We start from the raw sequence: 16474 nt of genomic DNA, 5'->3' as shown, positions 1-16474 counted from the left end.
ATGACTCATCCAGTCCCTGAAGTATTTTATTCTCTTATATGGCGTTTTCTTACGACCTCCATTGGCGTAATACTGCTCTCTGGTAGCATTTGGTACGGCATTACGAATATTCTTACCACATTCGTAACACTGCGCTGACGTGTCGTCTTCTATTTGCATTTTCTTACCACAACACCAGAAACCCTTGGGCTTAGGTATGTTAACTTTGGATCTTAGGCAAATTATACAGAAGTCATTGGTGAACTTTTTACATTCATGCATCGTATATATATCGTACATTTTTATAAACACTTATCTTTGATTCCCAACACAGCAGCAGTAAGGACTTGTCGCGCGGCTTATTCCCGCTGCCGGCGCCTTCCTTAAACCGCCTGTAAAACCCGTAAATCTTTGACATTGACCGCGAGTCCCCCTTACTGCTGCTCCCTTATCTCGAGCTCGTTATTTTTAGATTCGTATTGGTACCAAATAACAAAATTCCTCATTCGTTTCTCTCATTTGTACCACCTACATGATGGCTATAGCCGTTCGTTCTCTATTTCTCGAGGGATTGACCAGAGATAAAAAATAGACCGAAATCCACTTTTTATACTCCCTATATAGTATCATTTCCTTGTTTGATGGTTACGCACGAGAAAATACATACGGATACGCCTCAAACAAAGAATGCAACTGTTCTGAAGTGGGAAAAATTTTACATTGCAATGCGAGTGGTTTGATAATAGACCTATCCCGAATTCGCTTGAATGACCACGAAACAATAGTTTGAAGTCGAGACTGAACTTGATTCTTTTATTCATCAAGTTCAACCTCGACTTGAAGCCATTGTTTCGTGATCAGTCAAGCGAATTCGGGATAGGTCTATTGGGTCCTTCGCCAGCGAGCCCGTTGTGCCCGCGGACATTTGTGCCTGTCATGCGCGCGCGCCCGCGCCAGTGACGCCTGTTCATTACTGTTGTTATTGGTCGGCCATCTTGCGACTACGTTTCATTATTAAAGCTTGTTCATTCGTTTACGTCGTTCGTCGTGTTTACTGGCGTGGTGGCAGCGATTAAAGGACCCACGAACAACAGTATAAATACAACGATCAATAGCAGAAGTCTCGTAACGAGCCAACCTGTACGGTGGTTGGAAAACGAACAGCAAGAAACGTACACAAGAGCTTACGAAACACATTCACACGGCCTCATCAACAATCACCCAAACCATCGACTCCAAAAATGACTTCAACAAGAGCACCAAAACAATGGACACTGACTAAAAACGAGACAATCACTTCCTTCGAAGCATGGAGACAAAACCTACAGTATACATTATCTCTCGACGTAAATTTCGCATCCTTCCTTGGTGATACCGTGACGTGGCTAAAGAAATCTCGAGGCCCTCTAAGAGGCTTTACTGATGACGGTGAAGCAGTCCCTGTCGCTAGACGTCGAACAGCACAGCAAAAGTGTACCCATCTGGAGTTGATGCTTGGCCAAATCGCTAATTATTGCCCAGTTATCTCTAGAAATTCAATTGTCAAGAACTCAACATCTATCAACTCCATCTGGCAAATGATTCGCATGCATTATGGGTTCCAGTCCACCGGAGCACACTTTATCGACTTTAATAACATTAAACTGGAACATGACGAACGCCCAGAAGACCTCTTTCAACGACTGATGTCCTTCGTCGAAGACAATCTCCTCATCGCTAATGGCAATATCACCCACCATGGCGAGATTATAACCGCCGACGAGGAATCAACACCCAGTCTTGAAAATATGATCGTTCTCACCTGGCTTAGACTAATCCACCCGGACTTACCAAACCTCGTAAAACAACGATATGGCACGGAACTTCGCTCCAGAACCCTCGCATCGATAAAACCAGAAATCTCCCAAGCGTTGGACTCACTGCTTGACGAACTACGCACAGCCGCTGATTCCAAGATACTACGCGCTACAGCGTCAAAATTTAGATTCCCTGCCTCACGTGAACCAAACAAATTGCCAAACAGTCGCCGCCCAACGACTTCCAGACGCCCCAGGTCATGCCCACTATGCAAAGAAGCAGGCCGCGCAGATCAACAGCATTTCCTAAGTAAGTGCCCTTACTTACCTCCTGAGGACAGACTCTTCCTCGCCAAGACTCGCTCGACAACCAACTATGAAGAGGAAGTAGAAGAAGACGACGATAACCTAGATCTGTACGCACCTGATCAAGTTGACAGTGAAGCGTCAGCCCTTCCGTCCGCACGTTCCATCTCCCGAAGGGTCAGCACCAGAAGGTCACCCCTACTCAACGCCTTCTATCGACAACACCCAGTGAGGCTGACCCTCGACACCGGCGCCGAAACCAGCATGATTAAAGCGTCCGTTGCCCAGACACTTGGTCTTACCGTCGAAAAGTCTTCCCAACAAGCATTGCAAGCCGATGGTACGACACCGCTGACCGTTATTGGCGAAGTACACGTCCTGCTCTCTCGTTCCAACAAGAAACTCGCGCTCGACGCCCTCGTAGTAGAGGACATAGATGTTGACATACTCGCTGGAATACCCTTCCTCATCGCGAACGACATCTCAGTTCGCCCAGCCACTCAACAGATAACTATACAAGGCTCCGAAACCATCTTGTACCACACCGATGAAAAACACAGCACTCAGGCTCACACCATACGCCACGCCACGTCGTATGTGTTACGTTCATCGTCGCCCACCACCGTTATCTGGCCTGGAGATTACCTAGAAGTTGACGTCCCCCCCGAGCTGGGAACTGACAACACTATCGCCATTGAACCCCGTAGTGATACGTCCCAACTCAAACGCCCTCCACCCAGCGAAAACCCATGGCCCCAACCACGAGTCATAGATACAGTCGGAGGTAAAGTGCGAATTACCAACACGTCCGACGAACCATACACCGTCCGACGCCACGACCACATCTGCTGGGCCCGCCCAACCGTCCCAGCGACTCCTCCCGAAGCGGCTCCACCCTCAACACTCCCCGTTACAGAAGTAAAGCCTACCCCGCCGTCCTCAGGCAGCGTAAGTCTAGATCCAGACAAGCTACTTACAAGTTCCATGCGTGACCAATTCCAGAAGGTCCTACAGAAATACGACAACGTCTTCAAACCGGACATTCCAGGGTACAACGGAGCAGCGGGCCATATAGAAGCCCGCGTAAACATGGGACCGGTACAGCCGCCCCAACGTAAAGGGCGCCTTCCTCAATACTCTCGAAACCAACTAATAGAGCTGCAAGAGAAGTTTGACGAACTGGAAAGAGACCAAGTCTTCCAAAAACCCGAAGATATCGACGTGGCAGTAGAATACCTGAACCCCTCCTTCCTCATAAAGAAACCCTCTGGCGGTCATCGCCTCGTCACTGCCTTTGCAGACGTGGGACGGTACAGCAAACCCCAACCATCACTCATGCCAGACGTTGACTCCACACTACGCACCATTGCACCATGGAAGTTCCTGATAAAGTCTGATCTCAGCCGCGCCTTCTACCAAATACCCCTTGCTAAAGAATCCAGGAAGTACTGCGGCGTAGCCACACCATTTCGTGGCGTACGCGTTTACTGCCGCTCCGCAATGGGAATGCCCGGCTCAGAAACAGCACTCGAAGAGATGATGTGTCGAGTACTTGGTGACTTCATCCAAGAAGGCTGCGTGGCAAAGATAGCAGACGACTTGTACTGCGGAGGAGCAAGCCCCGAAGACCTTCTACCTATCTGGGCACGGGTCCTGGAACAGCTTGACAGGTGCAACCTTAGACTCTCACCAACTAAAACGGTCATCTGTCCAAAGTCCACCACCATATTAGGATGGGTGTGGTCCCAAGGCAAACTATCTGCAAGTCCTCATCGCGTCGCGGTTCTTGCATCTTGTCCTCCTCCAACTACCGTCAAAGGCATGCGCTCTTTTATCGGGTCCTACAAAGTCCTTAGCCGCGTCCTACCAGAGTGTTCCTCCCTAATCGACCCCCTCGAAGGCGCAATCTCGGGTCTCCAGTCACAAGACAAACTTACGTTGAACGAAAGTCTTCTCCACAAGTTTAAAGCTGCTCAGCAGGCCCTCACGTCAACCAAAGCCATCGCTCTACCACGTCCATCCGACTCCTTATGGATCGTAACAGACGGCTCCGTAACCAAACGTGGCCTCGGAGCAACACTATATGTGTCCCGTGAGAACAACCTCTATCTTGCCGGATTTTTCAGCGCAAAACTCCGCAAACACCAAGTCAACTGGCTGCCCTGTGAAATTGAAGCACTGAGTATCGCCGCGGCCGTCAAGCACTTCAGCCCGTTTATAATACAGTCTGAACACCGTACTTGCGTACTCACTGACAGCAAACCATGCGTCCAAGCCATCAATAAACTCTGTCGCGGCGAATTTTCCGCAAGCCCTCGGGTAACATCATTCCTAACTACCGTTAGCCGATATCAAGTCACGTTGCAGCATTTGGCCGGTACGGCTAACCTCCCTTCAGACTTTACGAGCCGCAACGCTCCAGAGTGCCAAGAACCAACATGCCAGGTGTGCAGTTTCATCAAAGAAACAGAAGACTCTGTCGTCCGTGACGTGTCCGTTCAAGACATCATCGACAACACCAAGTCACTTCCATTCACCACGAGATCAGCCTGGCGAGAAATCCAAAACGGATGTCCCGACCTCCGCAGAGTCCATGCCCATCTGAAACAAGGAACTAGACCCTCGAAGAAACTGACTAACATAAAAGACATCAAACGCTATCTAAACGTAACGTCCATCTCCAAAGACGGCATTCTAGTAGTCAAACGCAACCAACCTTTCACCCCCTCATCTGAGGCAATAGTAGTACCACGGTCCGTACTTGATGGTCTTCTCACAGCTCTCCACGTTCGTCTAAACCATCCATCTCGCAACCAGCTTCAGATGGTTGTACTACGCCACTTCTTTGCGTTAGACATGAACAGTGCCCTAACCAGGGTATCCTCGTCATGCCACCCATGTGCCTCCTTACGGAAGTTTCCAAGTTCTCTCGTAAACCAATCATCTGAAGAACCACCCGACGTCGTCGGCATATCCTTCGCTGCTGACGTTATCAAACGACAACGACAAGCAATCTTACTACTCAGAGAGTGTTCGACATCCTACACCAACACTTGTTTAATACAAGACGAAAAGTACGACACCCTGCGCGACGCCCTTACACGCCTCATTGTGGAACTACACCCTTTGGACGGTCCAAGAGCAGTCATTCGAGTAGACCCTGCACCAAGCTTCTTATCTCTTAGCAACAACGACGGTCTAAAACACTTGAACATTTGGCTCGATGTTGGTCGCATAAAGAATAAGAATAAGAACCCAGTCGCCGAAAAGGCTATTCAAGAGCTAGAAGAAGAGCTTCTGCGACAGGAGCCCGGAGGTGGACCCATTACTTCTACTGGCCTCGCACTAGCAACAGCTCGTCTCAACTCTCGCCTACGCCATCAAGGTCTCTCCGCTCGTGAACTATGGACACAGCGCAGTCAATACACCTGTGACCAACTCCCACTATCTGACTACCAGAATATAGTAGCGCAGCACCAGAAGAGGTCCACTAACCATCCCCACAGCGAAAAGTCCAAAGACAAACACGGAGTTGCCGCACCTCAGCCACAGATTCGAGTGGGAGACATAGTTTATTTGATCGCTGACCGCGACAAACTACGTGCTCGTGACCGCTACATCGTTACAGAAGTGAGCGACCCTTGGTGTTACATTAAGAAGTTCACCGGATCCCAACTTCGCGCCACATCATACAAGGTCAAGCTATGTGAGTGCTATGCCGTTCCCGCTCCCCTCGCCTCCTCCCACACTAGTACTCAAGTAATCCACAACGATGCCGACGAAGACTTCGCCACCGTAGACCCAACGTTAGCGTCAGAAGAACCAAGTCCACCAACACCCCCATCGGAACTTATCCGCCCATACGAAGTTGACTTACCAAGCTGGTGTAAACCAAACAATCAAGACAACGCATCGGAAGAAGACACCAACACAACCCCAGAAACAACTGAGCAAGACCCACCACCCTCGCAAGTCACTCTCACCGTCCCACTGCCCATCAACAACGAACTCAGCAGCGAAGAATCTCCCTCGAGACCACAACGAACACGCAAACCCCCAGCCTACCTCAAGGACTACTTCCTATATTGAGACATTATGCGACCTGTAGATGTATGAACCATAATAACTTTGTTATCCAGTTAATTAACAGAAAATAAGGAAGAAGAAGATACTGCGCCAGCGAGCCCGTTGTGCCCGCGGACATTTGTGCCTGTCATGCGCGCGCGCCCGCGCCAGTGACGCCTGTTCATTACTGTTGTTATTGGTCAGCCATCTTGCGACTACGTTTCATTATTAAAGCTTGTTCATTCGTTTACGTCGTTCGTCGTGTTTACTGGCGCTTGGGATTGGCCCTGAGATTTCCGCAAATGATGAGGTGGCTTATAATGGACTTTAGATAAATCAGAAGACAATCTGCTTTCATGCTCATGTGCGGAAATGCATGCTAGATTACCATGAAAAGCTATTAGTGATTTAACTGGGCATCAAAACTAAGGGAGAGATGGAGAGACGTACGTTTATTGCCAACTCCCTTAACAAATATATACCGAATAGATAGAGGGTCTCAATGGGGTATGTCTCTATAAGTCTAACATCAGGCGAAGGTTCAGATATGGCTTTCAGCTTTATGGCTTCTGGATAATTTTCATCCTGGTTAATAATTGAAATTTTTATATTATTAGCTTTAATCAGGCTACAATTCTTTTTGCAGCATTCGTAATGCTTATCAAGGCTCACTTGACTGACTATGACGCTAAGTCAATTGAGATCCGATATAAGGTGTTGTTTTTACACAAAAGCTGCTTAAAACAAGCGTCCTATAATAGGAATAAACGGTGCTGAGAGTGATTAGGCATAAAAATGGTCAATATGGGGGCAGGATGTCTGAAATACTTCTTTGTGCACCTCTTTAAAAGAAAGTTTTAGACGAAGAGAAAATCGAAACAACGACCCCAAGTCATTACAGTTAACGTTTTCTTTTATTTTTAAAATTTCTTTTTTTTTAATTTAATTTTTAATGATCAAGCCTTCCCATCATCTTTTTTTTTTTATGTCCTCAAGATAGGTTCTTCAGATGCTAGATAAGGACGAATAAGTAGCTATAGCCGGATAAGGGGCTATTTTTGAGACTACGCAGATCGTGTGCGTGCGCTATAACTCGGCTGTAGCAAATGTGAAAGAAAAGAGCACAAAAGGAAGTTAGATAAAATCAAGAGAATATTAAGTATATATCATATTCTCTTGATAAAATAAAATTCTTGCTATTTTTCCGAATATCTTTGAAAAAAAAAGCGATTCATTATAAACCATTCCGCACATTTGCTTGAATAATATATACTGACAAAATAGAAAACGCATATAAGATACCAATGAATGCTTTTAGTTCTTGCAGTGATCAGTTTGCCTCTTTATTCATCATGGTTTTTGGAGCTAAAAGATTTATATGCCTTCATTTAGCAGAAAACACTGATGAGAACGGAAGTCCCGCTGTGTCTTCAGTAAAGTGAGCTTTAATTAATCACTCACTCTGCTTTTTAGAATCATGGGGGGGGGGGGGGGGGGGAAGGGGGGGGGGGAACAAGCTCACTGATTCTACGGTGCATTCTTGCTTTAACCGCGATATGGAGTGCTAGGCTGCTCAACATGCGGTCTCTTGTCTATGTAAATAAATCAGAACTTGGTGAGAAACTCAGACGTTCTAAGAGAAAACACGGAGCTAGAAAATATGAATGCTACCAACTTTTTCGAGTTTAAGAATCACGATCAACTAACTAAGCCAACTAAGGGAGATGATTTGCTGCCTGCCAATTGTACTTATTGTCAAGGACTAACATTTACTGTCAAGTCCACGACACAGTTAATTCTGGTAATGCTTTTGGTTATCACCTCTCTCGCTGGAAACTCGACCATCTGTATCCTAATGAAGAGGTTCAAGATGATTCGCACCATCCCTAATATGTTCTTAGCTAATCTGGCCATAGTGGATATCCTTAACATTCTCACCAATATGCCATTCTTCATCATCGTAGGCGTTTTTGAGCTAAATCAGACGTTGCATGGAAGGGTGGTGTCTTTACTGGTGGCATTGGCGCAGACCTTCTTCAACATTCTAAAGATCATGAGTACGTTAGCTACCATGATGGATCGCCTCATCGCTATCACTTGGGGATTGAAGCACTATGTCCGGAAGACCAGAACCAAGGCTGCGAAAGCTATCTGTGCAGCATGGCTTGTATCCATGGTTATGGTGTTGCCATGGGTGATGGCTAGCTCCAAGATCGATCTTGGAGATGCCCCTACTTATATCTATAGAATGGTCTATTTTGATAAGTTTGGCAAGGACAGCGCATTTTTCTTCTTCCTGATTTTTGGGTTGGTCTTCACGGTTTTGTCTTTGATGACATGCTTTAGTTTCAAAAGAAAAGTCAAGGTGGGTGGCGAATTTAAAATTTTCAGTTTAACAACATTTAATATTGTTTGTAGTCGGGACATATTGCACAAGAATGTAATAGTATAAATGTGTAATAAACAAATTCAGTTTCACATATACATGTTTAAAGAGCCGCGTTGATATCGTAAGTTTTTATTCACTCGATTCATTTGCGGACCGCACACTGGTTCGCAATATGATATGAAAACTAGTGAATAAAAACGATGATCAAGCTCTTAATGTGTGAATCTCTTTTTACTTCATCATAAGATCAGCACTCAAAATCTACGTCCTGCTGTTTTATTAAAAAGATTTTTCACTGTATTATTTAGGGTTATACCAAACAACGCAAAGAGCACAATATCGACCGGAAAATTGCACTGGAAAAGGCAAGAACCAGAAACGAAGCTAAGGCAACGTGGACGATTGGTCTGACCGTGGTTGCTTATGTCCTTTCTTATGTGCCTTGCATCATTTACTCTGTTTTCACCAACGACAGAGAAGATATGACCAAGACGAGTGAAGCAAAGTGGTTTGGCTTTGCTGCCAATTATTTCCTTTTCACGTCAAGTGCATGCAACCCCTTCATCTACGTTGCTCGTACCAACAGGTTTCGGAAGGCCATCAAGCAGCTACTTAAGACCCCATGTGGATCAAGTGCAAAATAATCAAGGGGAGAAGATGGCAACAGCACGTTACAGCAGCAGGCACTTCAAACAAGGCGGCGAGATTATCGCTCCATACTGTCAGCGTTAGAATAATAATAATAATAATAATAATAATAATAATAATAATAATTTTATTGTTGAGCATATCTAATTGTAAATTATAGTTTGAACACCCATAGGTTACGTTTACACGCCCTATATGAGTGTCTTTGCCTCGCATCCAGATGTTTAATAAACTGCATAATAATAATAATAATAATAATAATAATAATAATAATAATAATAATAATGATAATGATAATATGCCAACCATTTAAAAGGGGACATCTCTGTCACAGAAGAACCGGAAGATTGCTCTCCTTGGAACTGCACAAATCATAAGAAAAACTCTCATGATTACTTGATTCTTGATTTCTTTTTTCCCTTTTAATTGATTTATTTTATTTTTTATTTTAATTACTTCTCGCATTGTAACTATATTCTTGTTTTCCCAAGGCCCATGGATTGGACTCGGTAAACTAAGAATTTTGTAAAGAGCAAAATTGAAGCAAATTGTAAATAAAGATAATAATAATAATAATAATAATAATAATAATAATAATGATGATGATGATGATGATGATAACAACTTTATTTTATTTAGCGTCAATTCATCCGTTAAGTCCAACAACGCTTTACAAAAAAATATCAACATCAATTATGGACAATATTATTAAGACATTTCGCAACGAGAAACTTTTTTAAAATACATTTAGATAAATTATATAAACTATTAAAAAGCTACCGCATTGAAAATGTATCATTTCATATAAAAACATTAAAATGTATTATTAATTTAATATTATCAAAATCATGTACAACCTTTTTTTTGAAAAAGTATTAAAAAGAATCAGATTCAGGGGGAGGGGGAGGGGGATGAATAGATCTACCGATCAGCGGATTTCGCAAATAATTTAGTTCGGATTTCGGATTCACAGTAATGTTTTAGCACGTGGTTTTAGCGCATTCATATCACAGCGGATTTCACATACAAGGCAACTGTCAATTCGGATTCGAATTTAAGTAATTTTTGCGGATCGTCGGATTTGGGCTTGAATTCTAACGGTTCAATACATTTGTATATCCCTATTGAGTCCCCTCTTTAATCTTACTTGTCTTTCATATCTATGGATCGGTCCCTTAAAGACCCATTGCCACTTAATACCGTGATGCATCACAGCTTGTTTACATTTTGAATCGTGTCACCACTGAACAAACAATTCTAACCGTTTGAATAAACTCTTAAAAGAATGTAAAAGAATCATTATTGTGCCTTAGTGCTATGTCGGAAAAGGATTTAATGTGAAGTTATTATTCAATATATGAATCTTTGAATTTCATGGACCACGAAATTCACCTGTAACCGCGGTGCATCACGGTAAGTGGCAATGGGTCTTTAACTGATCTGTTCTATTCGCGGATGTCTTTTCTCTCAAACCATTCTACGATATGAAGATCAATTAAATATCCACTTTCCGGCAATGGCGTTTTAAAAAATTATATCATTTTCAGTCTATAATTGGAGATAATTGAAGGCTATAGTCCCTGAAATTTACAGTCAAAACACTTCAAGCGTGAGCACGTAACCCATTAATGGCTTTATTTTTGGATCATTGATTTCATTATTCGATTCCAACATTCACTATTGAAAACAAATATTCAATATTCAAAAAATAATAAAAGTTTGAACATATGATTAACAAAGCTCATAGGCTTTCGTTTATAGCGGAAACACCCGGGGGGGGGGGGGGGGGGGAGTACTCCCCTATATTTGCTATACGGGTATGTGCCGCCCTATAGGGTATGGTTTTTCGGCTTTTGGGTCTGGGGTAGGGTATCATTTTTGGACATTTTGTCTTGGATAGGGTATCATTTTAGTCTGGGATAGGGTCAACGATTTGGTCGTTTTTGTCTGGCAAATAGGCTACGCTTTCTGTCGACACAAATACAATAAAAATTTTAGTAAATATTGATTGCAATCGATTGTAAAACCGTATTTCCCGTCTTTTAGTCTGGGATAGGATGTACAATTCTTAGTTTTAGTCTGGGGTAGCTATAGGGTATGTAAAATCAAAATTTTAGGTCTGGGATAGGGTCAGGGTTTTGAGGTCCTGGCGGCACACCCCTACCCAAGTTGGGGTGGTAGTACCCCCCCCCCCCCTGGGCGAAAACAGAAGGTAAGCCATTAATATTACATATTCCTTCGCACAAAAAGTTGCTCTTGCATTTCAGCTGCATATATGCTTGGCTTTTGTATATGCTAGACTTAGAAGATTCATTTTCAATAATGAATGTTCAAATTGAATAATGAAATCAAGAATCCAAGAATAAAGTCATTAATGATCTCTATGTGTTCACGCTTGAGGTGGTTTGACTGTAATAGGCTTGTGTGGGCCGGAAATGAACTGATGATTGATTCAGGTTTCAGAAAGAGAAAATGATTTAAGAGATGGAATCTCTTTAATGCTATTTTTAGATTACTCATTTGATTGTTTGTTAAAAAGTGAGCAAACAGAAAAAACAGCGCGTGCAGACAAACAAACGATAGTAAATGTGATTCTAAAAATACCATCATATATGGTGCCAGTCTACTGGTGCCTATGATGGTCACGAGCTAAATACCAGAGATTCCTTTTCTTAGTTTATTTTCTCTTTGGTTTCAGCTATAAACTTTTCAAGTATGCTTTCTGAAAACAGAACTGACACACAACCAAAAACCAACTTTTAAGTTTACTTTTAACTATCAAAAATCAAAAATATAAAAACCCGTGGTTGGTGCCAATCAACGACTTCAGATCGACCCAAGTATGCCAGTTGCTTATGAATCCTGATTGACATGTGCCTCGGCTATGTCCTTTAATTAAGCTCGCATGGACTGCGCGCAGTGTCAGTCAGCATGACTGAAAACGACATATCATTTCATTTTCTATAAAATAAAATTCTTTGTTTGAGCTGTACTCCATACTCATGTATTTTCTTATGCACAACTATTAAACAAAGAATCAGATACTCTAGGGAATGACAAGCCAGAGGAAGATCCAGGCTTATCCCATCGTGCATTGCGAGTAAGATATTAAAAATTTTCATTTAAACCGCTATAAATTAATATTTCGAAATCGGTAGAAAAAGTTAATTGTTCTTAATTAGAGAGTATACCATACCTTTTAGCGTTATCTATTTTCTAAATTCTAAGAAACTTAGAGATATCGTCGTCAAAATACTCCGCTTTCAGTTTCAGTACATTTCTTACACTGACTACCTTTTTTTCCTGCCAAATTAGTGGAATATGAATTCATTAAATACTAAAGCAATGCCTTAGTATTGATATTATTATTAGTAGAAGTATTATTACCTACAAAAAAGGTGCACATAGACCGGTGGAAACCCCCGGAGGGGGGGGGGGGGGGTACTCCCCTATATTTGCTATACGGGTACGTGCCGCCAAACAGGGTATGGTTTTCAGCGATTCTACTCTGGAACAAGATATATGAAATCGCGCTCGCTCTGGGACAGGGTATATGAAATCACGCTCTCTCCTCTCTGACACGGGGTGTCCATTTTCGCAATACCGGAACAGGGTATGATTTTCAGCGATCTTGCTCTGGAACAGGGTATGAATTTCAGCGATTTTACTCTGGAGTAGGGTCAGGGTTCAGTGGGCTAAGCGGCACATCCCTACCCTAAACGGGCAAGAGTACCGCCGAGGTGGAAACCAAAAAATAATAGCACGCAAAGGCGCTTGAGATAGCCCTGGATTTGTTTGGGTTTCCTGTGTTATATGGTCTGAACTTCCGCGATTCGAACTCGTCAGCGGAATTCCGTTTACACTAATGATTTGGAATCGTTTAGGGACAAAACACAACTCGAATCAAGGGAATGTTTTCAAGTCTTTAGACATCAAAATGCGAGTCATCTACTTCAGGAAACATGCTTGGACTATCCTACTAGCTGTTTGTATCTTCATTGGTGGAAATGTCGTTCTTTTTTACAAGTTTATGGCTCGAAAAGAGCTTCAACATAGAAGAGCCCAAAAGATAGCCAAGCAGTACTTCGAGAACCTGAATGTTAAACCAAGCTCAAGGCTAGCGAATCTAGCTAATTATATTAATAAGAAGAATGTAGATGATTCTTTAGGCAACTTGCCTGGGTCTAAAACAGATCAAATTGTGACTAATACCGCCAAAGACGTTAGTACAAGCAAAGTTGCTATAGGAACCAGACCAGAATTAAGAGATATCAGTAACTTAGGCACTCAAAATAATTTGGTAATCAAGAATCAAAGATCTGATTCAATCCAACAAGGAGAGAAGAAGTCTCAGCTGTTAACTCGAGAGAAAGAGCCAGGTGGTAATGCAATGATTAGTCCAGCAGAAAATTACAAGTTTGGAATACTGGTGATTTCTTGCAATAGACCAACTGTTAAACGTTGCCTTGATTTATTGATCAAGTACCGTCCCTCACCAGAGAAATTCCCCATTGTTGTAAGTCAGGATTGTGGGGATTCCAAGACTGCTGCTGCTATCAAATCCTATGGTGATCAAGTTACTCATATTCAACAGCCAGCTTTAGGGGACGTCAAGGGAGTACCTGGTAATATGTTTCATTTCATGGGTTACTACAAGATTAGTAGGCATTACAAGTGGGCTTTGACGCAAATGTTTGACATGATGAAGTATGAGACAGTAGTTATTGTGGAGGATGATCTTGACATAGGTAAGATCAAGTGACTAATTACATACTAGTTGTAGATGACATTTCTTCCAATCCTTCACTAGCCTAATAGAAGCCTCTGCTTTAAAAATTCATCACTCTCCATTCATTAATTTACTAGTCAAATGTAAAGCAATTGAAACCTGTAAGCTACAAGGTAGTTTGAATTAAAGGAATAGCCAAGGTAGTAATCAGCTGTGTGAACGGATGTACACAGAGGGTGGGTTTCAGAGAGTGGTAAATAGCTTGTGGATGAAGAATAGCTGGAGAAGCCAGAATAAACTCTTAAAGCACAAGAGAGAACCAACTAGAAATTCTACTTATATATGACTCCAAGACTGGGAATCGAACCCAGATGGCATTGGTGAAAGGAAAATGCTTTTACTATATGCTACCTGTGCTTCCCACAAGCAAGAAAAAGGAGAATTATTTTATTTGTTATATTATACAGGGAAAATATGTCAGTTTTCAATTTAGTGATCCTAAATAATAATATTTCCTTAGCTACTAGTCAATTTGGCACTTTCTTACTTTTCACGAAGAAACAGCACATTTTTTTTGCTATGAGTTTGTGTAAATAATTGTGGTGTTTTATATATTTTTCTCCAGCTCCAGACTTTTTTGAATACTTTACTGCTACAAGACCACTGCTTGACCAAGATCAAAGTTTATGGTGCGTATCTGCATGGAATGATAATGGAAAAGAGGGAATGGTAAAAGGAAATGATCTGCTGTATAGAACTGACTTCTTTTCTGGCCTTGGATGGATGCTTACTAAAAAGGTATGGGACGAATTAAGTTCAAAATGGTCCCTAGGGTTTTGGGACGACTGGATGAGAGACCCTGCACAACGTAAAGACAGGGCTTGCATACGCCCTGAAATTTGCCGAACCAGAACATTCGGGAAAGTTGGTGTCAGTAGAGGTCAGTTCTTCGATCAACACCTAAAATATATCAAACTTAATGACCAGCCTTATCCTTTTACTAAAACTGATCTGTCTTACCTACTGAAGGAAAACTATGATCCACAGTTTAAGAATAAAATAGGTCTCATTCCAATGGTAACTGTACAGCAGTTACAAACATCAGACTCTCATTTACCAGAAGTCAAAGTTCGGTATTCTTCAAATTCAGATTTTGAGCATATTGCAAAATCATTGGGAGTTATGTCTGATTTTAAAGCAGGTATAGCAAGGATGTCATATTATGGGGTAGTGAGCTTTATGTTCAAGGGTACTAGAGTGTTTATAGTTCCAGAGCACCAGATATAAATAGAGAAGAGTGGTTTTAACTTGCACATGAATTAGGCTAATGTCAGAAATAAAGAAAATAAAACAAAAGCAACTATGAGTGGTCCATTGGTGGATCTAGGGGTTTTGAGTAGGGGTTGCAAAATTTACAATTGTTAACCAATTTTAAACAAGAAAGGGGACTGCATTGTCACCTTGTTAATTTCCCCTAAATCCTCCACTGGGTCACTAATAAAAAGGTTCAATCCTACTAGGACTGATAAAGACCACCCTTGTAATGGCCAGGAGGAAGTTATGGTAGACTAGTATGTGTAAGAGTACTGTAGAAGTTGGAGTTGGTATTTAAGGTGGCTGGACCCCCTCACGCTTGACCGCTACCTTCCACTTTTGGAACGCTGGTGCATAAACGTGTTTTATCCGATTGCAAATCTTTTTTTGCACATAAGTCACATAAAGATTGAATTAATGTTTGATGCAGTTTTTAGTGAGATCGGACGTCATAACACGTGGTTATGATGAAATTTTTGTTTTCGTTTAGAAAATAATTTTAGCCTTGCAGGGCGTTCAACACTAAAATGCTTCGTACCACATAATTATATACTGGATGCCTCCATTTGTGGGGATTTTTGAAAAAATCTTCAAAACTAAACAATGGATTTGATACGGCCGAAATTAATATTTCAGAGCTATATATTCACAAAAGTCATTGCTCATCTAGTTTTACTCTGTATCTAGTTTTAAAAGGAACATTTTGAAGGTAATCGACTTATGCGATTTTGTGAAAACGTATAGTGCAGAAGACGGGGTAAACATTTGATGCGCACTTTTCATCGCAGTTTTCTAGTCAATCTTACTAGATCTTCCATTATTCTAAAATTCGTTGATCATTTCTCTCAAAACTACGTCAGTATACAAATTAGAACTTAAACTAATATTACACAAAATTGCAAGACTATTGAACTCATTTAAAGCGGTCTAAAGCGAATGAGAAATACAGAAAACATTGATTGCACGGTCTGATCTCGCTTGGCCGCTTTCCGATTTACTCCTGAAGCATGGTAATACAGAGTTGTGACAAACGTCCCACGTTTGAATAAAAAAAAATGTGTATTACCATGCTTCGGGAGTAAATCGGAAAGCGGCCAAGCGAGATCAGACCGTGCAATCAATGTTTTCTGTATTTCTCTGTATAGCTTATACTGATAGAGTTTCTATGGGTTTGGTAGGAATTTTCAGGCTGAGCTTGTCCCCCTACCCCCTACCCCCCACTCTGCCCCACCCCACCATGAGACTCAT

The 16474-nt window shown here is 42.1% G+C and overlaps 3 protein-coding genes across 3 annotated transcripts; all 3 read left to right on the top strand.

The window, feature by feature from the left end:
- The first annotated feature begins 908 nt into the window (after window positions 1–908).
- On the top strand, window positions 909–6344 carry LOC148906929 (uncharacterized). Its single transcript, XM_089036497.1, has one exon. The coding sequence runs from the start codon at window positions 1221–1223 to the stop codon at window positions 6168–6170; it is 4950 nt and encodes a 1649-aa protein (XP_088892623.1). The 5' UTR covers window positions 909–1220; the 3' UTR covers window positions 6171–6344.
- A 1448-nt stretch (window positions 6345–7792) lies between these two features.
- LOC116293706 (RYamide receptor) lies at window positions 7793–9229 on the top strand. Its single transcript, XM_031701168.2, has 2 exons — window positions 7793–8511; window positions 8844–9229. Exons 1-2 carry the CDS (start codon window positions 7807–7809, stop codon window positions 9177–9179), a joined length of 1041 nt encoding a protein of 346 aa, XP_031557028.2. The 5' UTR covers window positions 7793–7806; the 3' UTR covers window positions 9180–9229.
- A 3828-nt stretch (window positions 9230–13057) lies between these two features.
- Window positions 13058–16296, top strand: LOC116293696 (alpha-1,3-mannosyl-glycoprotein 2-beta-N-acetylglucosaminyltransferase). The gene is made up of 2 exons (XM_031701158.2): window positions 13058–13931; window positions 14538–16296. The coding sequence occupies exons 1-2, from the start codon at window positions 13121–13123 to the stop codon at window positions 15197–15199; spliced, it is 1473 nt and encodes a 490-aa protein (XP_031557018.2). The 5' UTR covers window positions 13058–13120; the 3' UTR covers window positions 15200–16296.
- Window positions 16297–16474: the final 178 nt, after the last annotated feature.

This window comes from Actinia tenebrosa, unplaced genomic scaffold, assembly GCF_029948245.1.
Source record: "Actinia tenebrosa isolate PJP-AT-01 unplaced genomic scaffold, QUT_ActTen_1.0 PGA_scaffold4__44_contigs__length_22323623, whole genome shotgun sequence".
NCBI lineage: Eukaryota > Metazoa > Cnidaria > Anthozoa > Actiniaria > Actiniidae > Actinia > Actinia tenebrosa.
The sequence above is the reverse complement of the archived record's forward strand: the minus strand, read 5'-3'. Positions and strand labels throughout refer to the sequence as shown.

Excerpts from the sequence above, each read along its gene's own strand:
- LOC116293706 (XM_031701168.2), top strand. The coding sequence starts at position 7,807 with ATGAATGCTACCAACTTTTTCGAGTTTAAGAATCACGATCAACTAACT. Across the intron at positions 8,512-8,843 it reads GTTTCAAAAGAAAAGTCAAG|GGTTATACCAAACAACGCAA; the intron begins GTGGGTGGCGAA and ends TGTATTATTTAG.
- LOC116293696 (XM_031701158.2), top strand. The coding sequence starts at position 13,121 with ATGCGAGTCATCTACTTCAGGAAACATGCTTGGACTATCCTACTAGCT. Across the intron at positions 13,932-14,537 it reads GGAGGATGATCTTGACATAG|CTCCAGACTTTTTTGAATAC; the intron begins GTAAGATCAAGT and ends ATTTTTCTCCAG.
- LOC148906929 (XM_089036497.1), top strand. The coding sequence starts at position 1,221 with ATGACTTCAACAAGAGCACCAAAACAATGGACACTGACTAAAAACGAG.